General features: G+C 37.4%; 1 protein-coding gene across 1 annotated transcript; it reads left to right on the forward strand.

Annotated features, from left to right (window-relative positions):
* The first annotated feature begins 889 nt into the window (after positions 1 to 889).
* On the forward strand, positions 890 to 7632 carry LOC108956719 (disease resistance protein RPV1-like). The gene is made up of 5 exons (XM_039298949.1): positions 890 to 1441; positions 1637 to 2729; positions 2834 to 3109; positions 5741 to 6628; positions 6714 to 7632. The coding sequence occupies exons 1-5, from the start codon at positions 936 to 938 to the stop codon at positions 7260 to 7262; spliced, it is 3312 nt and encodes a 1103-aa protein (XP_039154883.1). The 5' UTR covers positions 890 to 935; the 3' UTR covers positions 7263 to 7632.
* Positions 7633 to 9314: the final 1682 nt, after the last annotated feature.

Consider the following 9314-nt stretch of genomic DNA (forward strand, 5'->3'; position numbering starts at 1 on the left):
GATGGCTACTTAAAAATATGAAAATCAATTAATGGGGAAAAAACATAATTGTATCCAATACGTGTTAAAAAATCTATTTTATGACTTATTTTTTGGGGACGCAATGAGTTGAATAAGCAAAAAATCTAAACAATTTCCTACCTAATAATGTGAAAGATATGTTGCCATTCATAGAAGACGAAATATTGGAATGGAATATATCGGATTTGGGTTGAGAATGATAATTTTTTTTATTGCATACATAAATTTATAACTAATTTTTTTATATGCTTTGAATAATATTGAACTTTGGCAAATAAAATAAAGTAGGGATGTTCGATTCCCGATACAATTCAATGAAATTGATCACTTTTTTTCTTTTTTTAAATCACTAAAGAGTATTCGTGCACAATGAGAAAGTAACAAATCTTAAGATATTAACGGAAGTGATGATGAATGAAAAGTCATTATGCCATAACTTGTTATTCTATTAGATAAGATAGTGTTTAGTTCATATTTGATAAATTTTTTGAAGATATAAAAAATATATTTAGTTAGTCTAGTCCGATCCAATTTTCACTTTTAAAAATTAGGAATTAGATGTACATTTTCTGAAAATCGGACTCAATCGTCTGATTCGGTTCGGTTCGGGCAGTTCCAGATTTCGAACGGTTCATTTTGAACACTCGTAAAATAAAGTCACTTTCCGGTTTTTTTGTAAGACAAGAACAAACAATTTTAAAAATAAAAATGAACGAAAGAAAACTTCTTGTCCATTTGCGAAAAATGAAAAGAAAAAACAAAAATGAAAAAGGCACTTTTCCTGACACGGTGGCACCGTGACGGTGCGACGTTCGATGTTTCTCAGTCCGCATCGATTTCTTGACCAACTCCACGATAAAAGCATCACTCATCGCTCGACACGAATCCAAACTAAGCTCAGATTCTATCTTCCAATGTCGTCGTCGTCGTCTTCTCCTTCTCCTTCTTCTTCCAAAGCGAAATGGCCCTTCGACGTCTTCCTCAGCTTCAGAGGGGAGGACGTCCGCCAGGGCTTCCTCGCTGACCTCCACAAGTGTCTGCTTCATGGCGAAATCAACGCCTACATCGACAGCGAGGACTTGAGGCGCGGGGACGAGATCTCGCCCACCCTCATGAAGGCCATCGAGGAGTCGCGGATCGCCGTGCTCGTCTTCTCCGAGGACTACGCTTCGTCTAGGTGGTGCTTGGACGAGCTGGTGAAGGTGATGGAGTGTAGGAGGCTCAAGGGACAGCGGGTGCTGCCTGTGTTCTACAAAGTGAAGCCCGGGGATATTCGAGGGCTGAGAGAGAGTTATGGCGATGCATTGGCCAGGCACGAGGAGAAATTGGGAAAAGATTCTGAGAGAGTGAAGAAATGGAGGCAAGCTCTTACTGAAGCCGCCGATTTGTCCGGTTGGCCTTATGTCGATGGGCAATCACAGTAATCCTCTTCGACCCTGTAAAAGAATTTGAATTCTCTAATTTTGTTGATACATGATGGCATCGATTGTGCGTTGGACTTGAGTAATGTTTTGGACTGTTGAAGAGTGATTGTTTCCTTCGGTTAGTTTTAGTTAGTTCAATGGATTGTATGTTTTTGTTTATTCGTGTTCTTTTTGCTCCTTTGTTTTGGCAGAGATGAGACCGAGTTCATCGAGAAGATCGTCAAAGAGATCTCGAATATAGTAGCACGAGCACCCTTGAGTGTTGCCAAGTATCCCGTCGGTGTAGGTTGCCGGGTAGAAAAAGTAATGTCGCTGTTGAATATGGGCTCAGATGATACTCGGATCATAGGAATATGGGGAAATGGAGGTTTAGGGAAGACCACTATTGCTAATGATGTCTATAACAGAATTTATAGTCAGTTTGATGGGTGCAGCTTTCTTGCAAATGTTAGAGAAACTTCCGGTAGATCTGATGGCCTAGTTCATTTGCAAGAAAAACTGTTACGTGAAATATTATGGAAAGAAAGTATAACGGTCTTGAATGTGCATGGAGGCGCTAATCTGATACGAGATAGACTTCGCTGTAGGAGGATTCTGCTTGTTCTTGATGATGTGGATCATGAGGATCGCTTAAATGCATTAGCTGGAGAATGCGCATGGTTTGGAAAAGGGAGTAGGATCATCATTACGACAAGAGATAAACAAGTACTAACTTATTATCCGAAATATTGGGTATATGAAGTTGAACCATTAGATCGAGATGAAGCTTTTGAACTTCTGAGTTCATATGCTTTAAACCAGACAAACGACATAAGCAGGGATCTCATACATGATATTTTGGGCTATGCTAAAGGTCTTCCCTTAGCGATTGTGGTCTTGGGTTCCTTTTTATGTGGTAGAAGCAGAGGGGAATGGGAGAGCACATTGCGTAAAATTTCTAAAAGTCCTATGAAAGATATAAACAGTGTTCTCAAGATAAGTTTTGATGCACTAGAGGAGAATGAGAGGAACATCTTTCTTGACATTGCTTGCTTCTTTAAGGGGAGGGAAATGAATTATGTAACCAGAGTTCTTGATAGCTATGATTTAGACACATTAATTGGGATTCAGACTCTTATAGAGAGATCCTTAGTAACAATTGAGTATGACAGCAAAGTGCAAATGCATGACTTGATTCAGCTTATGGGTCAGGATGTCGTTAAAAAGGAGTGTCCGAATGACCCTGGTAAACGGAGTAGATTATGGTGCTACGATGATGTTAATGAAGTATTGTCGGCGGCTACGGTGAGAGCTTCTCATGAAACCACCAATAATCTTATCTTCTTTAATTTACATGTTATTACTGAATTGCGGTTGGTTATAAATGTTTATTTTCTTTTCCTTGATAGGGAACCAGTGATGTTAAAGGCATAGTGCTGCAGTTGTGGAGACCAGCAAAGCTACACATCAGTCCCAGTGCTTTCACGCACATGAGGAGACTGAAATTGCTCATACTTTCGAATGCACGAATCAGCGGAGGTCCCGTATGTCTTCCTGATGATTTAAGGTGGCTTGAATGGCATAGATGTCATTCAGCCACTTTGGAGTTTAGTGCTGGTCCAAAAAAACTTGTTTGCTTTGATGTGAGTGGCAGCCAGATTAAGAAATTGAGAGGATACATAAAGGTACGTCATAAATGCTTTAATTGACGGTTTTCATTTTCGGCGCATACAAATTGAATTTATCAAAATCTTGTTCAGCTGTTCTTTTTAATTTGCAACGTTTTAGGAATTTGAAGTTTCTGAATTTTTAGCCACTATAAGTTGCTGCTTTGTGTCCCTGACCTTTCAGAGGTGCCAAATTTAGAGGTATTAAACTTAAGTAGGTGGTCAACCCTCAAGGCTTCCAAGCATTGCCAAGTTAGCTAATATTAATTTGAGTGATTTACCAACTCTTCATGGGTTAGGTTACCATCTAGTGTTAGTTTTTCTAACTCTTATTTGATTTGGTTAATGATGTTTTGAAATCACTTTTGATTTAACAATTTACCAATATTTAATTTGCAGATGTTATAAGAATGTTAAAGTTTCCAACTCTTACAAAAATTACTGAATTTTATTTGTGTCGATTTACCAATGTTTACATGATTGTCACTTAAACAAGTTGGATCATTCCCCAAGCAAATGTGGTAAGTTATGTGAATAGTTGATACTTTTGAAACAACCAAATAAAAGTTAGTGAGTGATTCAAATAGGAGAGTGTAACTTAATCACCACAAATGATGGCAATTGTAATGATGTTAGTAATATTCAACATAATTAGTAATTTCATAGAAGAGTGGTGATGTTAACATGCTAGTAGGCTTTCCAAATTAACCTTGTTATACTATTGAAACAGTGGGTACTTCTGAAACAATGGTAATTAACTCAAATAAGTGTTGATAATTTTGGATATGAGTTATTAACCTTTTCCAGTTGGTAAGTTGCCACAAATGTCAGTAAATTATCGGATTGGTTTGTACCTTGAAGCAATCAAATAAATATTGATAACTAACTCAAATATCTATTGGTATTTTCATGTAAGAGTTCTTAAATTAGCTCTGCATATAATTGTTGGTAAAAATTAGTTGGTAATTTAGATAATTGGTAATTTAGTATAGGACTTAGTTCAACTCATCGATAACTTCAACAAATAAATATCGGTAAATTATAGAAACAACTTCAATTTTTATAAACAATCTAATAATCGTTAGTAAGTGGACTCAATTAGCAGTTGATAATTTTCTAGAACAAATAGTATCTTAAACGAGTTGTTAAGCTGACAAATAAACATTCATAGATTATTAAAACAGTTTACAATTTCAAAACACTAGAAAAAACATTAGTAGTGATTCAAATAAAAATTGGTTATTTTTTTTTTAAATTGTAAATTTAACACATTGGTAACTCAAACAAATAAATGTAGTATAGAAAAAATGGTTGGTGATTCCAAATGAAATAAACATCGGTACAAGGACTCAAACAAGAGTTGGTAGTTTTATATAGTCATTTGTAGTCCAAATGTTTTTAAAGACCCTTTCCATGAGAGAATTGAGAAGGCACGGTTTCATAACTCCTTGGATGACATAAATCACATTTAAGAAATAATAATACTAATTGATCAATTATATTCAACTCGTATTTGACAAATAAATAAAGGTAATAAATCAACAAAAAATTCATCCTCACACCTTGCAGCTCGTACTGTGAGTTGACCGTAATTCTTGAACCCATTTACTATAGAGAACATATCGTAAAGATCTATAGATAATTTATGTTTGTTTCTTTCCCTTGTTTGATATTCAAGAGAAATCATAAATCTAGAATATCCAAAAACTTTTTCTTTCATATACAATGAAAGGAGTTTGAAAGAAGTGGTTAATGATAGATTAATTACATCGTCATTTACAAATAAATGAATATAATAAAACTACCCATCATGGGAAAAAAAGGGAAATCTATAATTGGTGAGTTTTATTACATGACTATGTATATTTCATTGACAAATTAACTCTACATTTGAGGCCCAGACGTTTATTGCATCATCGATCCAGACTCCTTTGCGGCTTCATGTTAGGTGGAAACAGATCGCCCAACTTGTGTGATTGAGGGGATGAATCTAACATGATTACTTTCTTGGCCCAATCACTTCGGCCATTCCATGGCCTTCCATTCAACATAGGAAACTGGCCTCAAAAACGAAAATCAGTCGATTAGAATATTGGGCGGTCGGACTTATTCATAGGCGGCTCATGTGAAACCAAAAGAAACGGGCAACTGGCCCGTTCGATTAAACGCGTGGAGAAGATACTACTTATCGACAGTAAACTTACGAATGATGGTGAAAAATTATTCAGTATAGTTTCTCGCTTAGTGATTTCCGTTGTGGTGGGGCTTTCCCATTTAAAATCTATTCGAGTTAGAAACATGTTTGTGGGCTTTGGTCGGAGCTCATTAGGGAGACCAAAAAACCAAAGTCCTACTCATTTTTCCAAGCCTCGCACGGTGGGCACAGGTTATTGCCGAAGTGCTTCCAAATGATGGACGAGTCATTCGAGGCCCGAAGTTTTAAGAATTGTACTCATCGATATAACGTGTCAAAAACCAAAGTCTTACTCATTTTTTTTTTTCAAATAATCAGTCACTATTCTATGTTTAATAGTCATATCAAACAATTAGGAGTCACATTTAACGTAAGCCCTTGCCATGAGTAGCTTTTCATTTTCATAGCTATTTACATTTGCAGAACTTAATGACTGCACTGATATGTTTTTGCAGGATTTTAGAATGTTGAAGGACATCAATTTCAGTCAATGCAATTTCCTGACTCGTGTTCCTGACATTTCATGGGCTCCAAATTTGGAGAGATTGGATTTCGATAGCTGTGAATGCTTGGTGGAGGTTGATCAATCCGTCGGATATCTTGACAAGTTAGAATTTTTATCATTAAGTTCGTGCTCTAAGCTTAGTATCTTTCCTAGCATACTCAAGACAAAATCTCTTCGCAAACTTTATCTCTCCGGTTGCTCTAAACTCAAGAAGTTCTCTGATATTCTGGTAAAGATAGAACATCTAGAGGAACTTTATCTAGAAGGAACAGCTATTAAAGAACTCCCTGCATCCATTGATAATCTTGTCTCTGTAAGGCGAATACATTTAGTGAACTGCAAAAGTCTCATAAGGCTTCCATCAAGCATTTATAAATTGCAAAATCTGAGCGACCTGTATCTTAAGGGTTGCTCAAATTTTATCATGTTTCCGAAGAACTTGGAGGATCCAACTGATCTTGATGGTGGCTTCGGATTCCCAAATCTAGACAGGCTAGATCTTGACGGTTGCAATTTATCAGGGTTAGATTTCCTCGAGGGTTCTTCCAATTTTCCCAGATTGAGGTACGTAAATCTTAGAGGGAACAAGTTCACTCATATGCCGAGGTGCTGCCGCAAATATGATAATTTGAAAGACTTGTATCTGGATAATTGCGAGCAACTGCAAGAGATTCCTCAGCTTCCATCAAATATCCGGATCATAAGAGCAAATAATTGCAGATCTCTACAAAAACTCCCAGATTTTTCGAGTCGCTCCAACTTCTCCAAAGTTAACTTCTCTTCATGCTGTGGATTATCACGGAAAGGGTTCGATCTGCCTGGTGTGTCAATACTCGAGGTCTCTCTCTCTCTCTCCTCTCTCTCTCTCTCTCTCTCTCTCTCTCTCTCTCACACACACACACACTTTGAATGCTGTATGACAGTATCTCCGGAAGACGAAGAAGAGCACCGTCGAAATTCTCCTAATTGGAGGAGAGATGCCAGGATGGATTCACCATTGTGAAGAGGGATCTATATCTTTCAAGGTTCCCAAGGATCTGTATGACAACTTCTTAGGACTTGCACTCTGTGTGGTTCTTGGGCTGGAGGAAGGAAAAGTGGTCGATGTTTCATGTGAGGTCCAGATTTTTGTCAATGGCAAAAGGGTGATTGTGCATGAAAGAACCTTTTATTCACTGGAATCCGATCATGTGTGGCTTGAATATCATCGAGGCAGAGCTCTGTGGGAAGTAGAGAAGTATCTGCAAAATGATTGGAGCCATTTTCAAGTTCACCTTAGAGTTTCAAACGGAAACATAAAGAAGTGTGGGTTCCGTCTAATATGCCAGCAGCAGGAGGATGATTTGAGGATCGAGCCCCAATGCCCTCATCCAAAAGAAACAAATTGGCTTCTCAAGGAAAGAGACTCAGAGGAAGACAATTCAATAGACACCAAGGAAGAAGATAGTCCAATCGAAATAGATGGAGAGTAAAGCTTACCAACTTAACAAAGATAAGATGGTCTTAACTATGGTTCCACCGGCACCAACTATCATACGAGTGTTAGCTTGTGAAACATTCCTGTCGAATTGGCCACGACTTGTTGAGGAGTTGATTCTAGGGGAAGCGATTCCAATGCATTTTTCTTTTCCGTTTTCTTTTTTTTCGTCTCTACTAGAAATTTTAAAATGTCTGCTCCTTAAAAATTGAAAATCACAATGAAGTACGGGTTCTGCATCATGCTATTAATACTGACATGGTTGAGGAACTATTCCTTACTCTCTTTCTATATGAATTGTGATGCAGAATGCATTAATCCAAACTTAAGTGGATGCTTGTTGAATGGCCATGGTCTTCCTAGTTGCTCTGTGAATGTCACTTAGACCTCTGTCACCTCTCTTAATCCAATTAATGATGCCAGTGCTTCATTCTCTAAAATTCTGAAATAGCAAGTTTTGCTCAATCTGATATGATCTATATCTTTAAGAAAGTGTTGATCTAATTGCATCAAAGATCAAAAGGTCGACACCTTGGGAAGATTAGTTGATTCCTCTGTTACAAGGTAGACAGAATTGGATAGGTAAACAAAGTATTGTGTCATAACTAGAGGCTTCTTTGAACTGTAATGTCTTGAACTTGGAGCGGGTTGCTCACCTGCTGTGCCATTAATAAAATCTTTCTTGAGGGGAGAAAAGAGAAGAAGACAGAATGGCGATTTATGGTTGAGTCACGTTATCACGAAACTCCATTCACTCCCACTTCCTTTAACCAATAATTTACCTTACATAGATTTCACCTCGAAGTGTACTCCCTTGTCTGTACTATTCTCAAGTTTCAACAACAGTTTTAAGCAGCTAAAATCTTCTACAATGAAAAACAACTTCTGTTATTTTGACCTTCAGCTGAAGCAGCATTGTTGCGCACCAATCTCTCTAGTGAAATAGCTATTTTGTCTGACCAAACTGTAATTACGAGGATCTTTATTCTAGTTTACATCCAATCTCTCCCATCATTTTTCTCTATCTCTTCTACAATGCTAGGATCCAATCATCTTCATTCCTGTTGAAACAAAAGAGTGAGAGAGGTATGGATGATTATGAAGTATCGGTCATTATGTAGCCTGAAGTGTACAGCATAATCTGATAAGAGGAGTATTAAACGGGCCCAGAAATTTGTGATTAATTTCAGTCTTCTCTAGTTAATAATGGCTTCGGTAGCAATAAAATTTATTAGACACACACACAAAGCATATGAGCATATGCTGCTATTGAGTAGAGCAAAGAATGCCAAGTTTTGATCTATACTCTTCAATTCATATTACAGAGACTACCGTGTAACTTTACTATTGCTGGATAATGTACATATTGGTGCCATTGAATACAGATCATTTTATTCAATCAATATATCTTATGGATGAAATGCAGAAAGTTCTGAAAGGATGCGTTGAACTCGACTTTAGAGCGCAGGTTTCTCATTTCAAGTTCTCTTTTCCACTCGAACCATATGTTGGAAATGATAATAGAGCTACCATACTTCAATACAGATGCCCTTAACTTATACCCAACAAAAACACGGTAGAAATCGATGTCATCGGTTAGGTCGACTCGATTGGTTGATTGGTGTCGGCATTAAGCTAGTCAAGTCTCAACACTTTCTTTCCCAGACAGTTAAAATTATTTTTGATAGGAGAAGGTAATGGGTTTGACATCGGGGATTAATCATCATACAGATGCATTCTCATCAGATTGGCGGATTCAGAGAGAGCCTCCCTCCATTTCTTGACCACCTCCAAGCCCGTCCCATATTTGAGTTTGAAATTAGTTCTCTTTTTTGTCCAGTTTTTTTTTTTTTTTAATATATAGCAGTTTGTTCGATTCAATTTGTTCTATATTGCCCGAGTAGATGTATAAGGATATTCCATGTTTACGTAATTCCGTGTATAAATTTATGGGAGGATTGGTGCTGACGCTAGGTGTAATGCTGAATGTCCTGGAACTGACATCCAACTCCGTCCATAGAAAAAACTATCATTTCTACTTTGCAAC

Source organism: Eucalyptus grandis, chromosome 8 (assembly GCF_016545825.1).
Source record: "Eucalyptus grandis isolate ANBG69807.140 chromosome 8, ASM1654582v1, whole genome shotgun sequence".
NCBI lineage: Eukaryota > Viridiplantae > Streptophyta > Magnoliopsida > Myrtales > Myrtaceae > Eucalyptus > Eucalyptus grandis.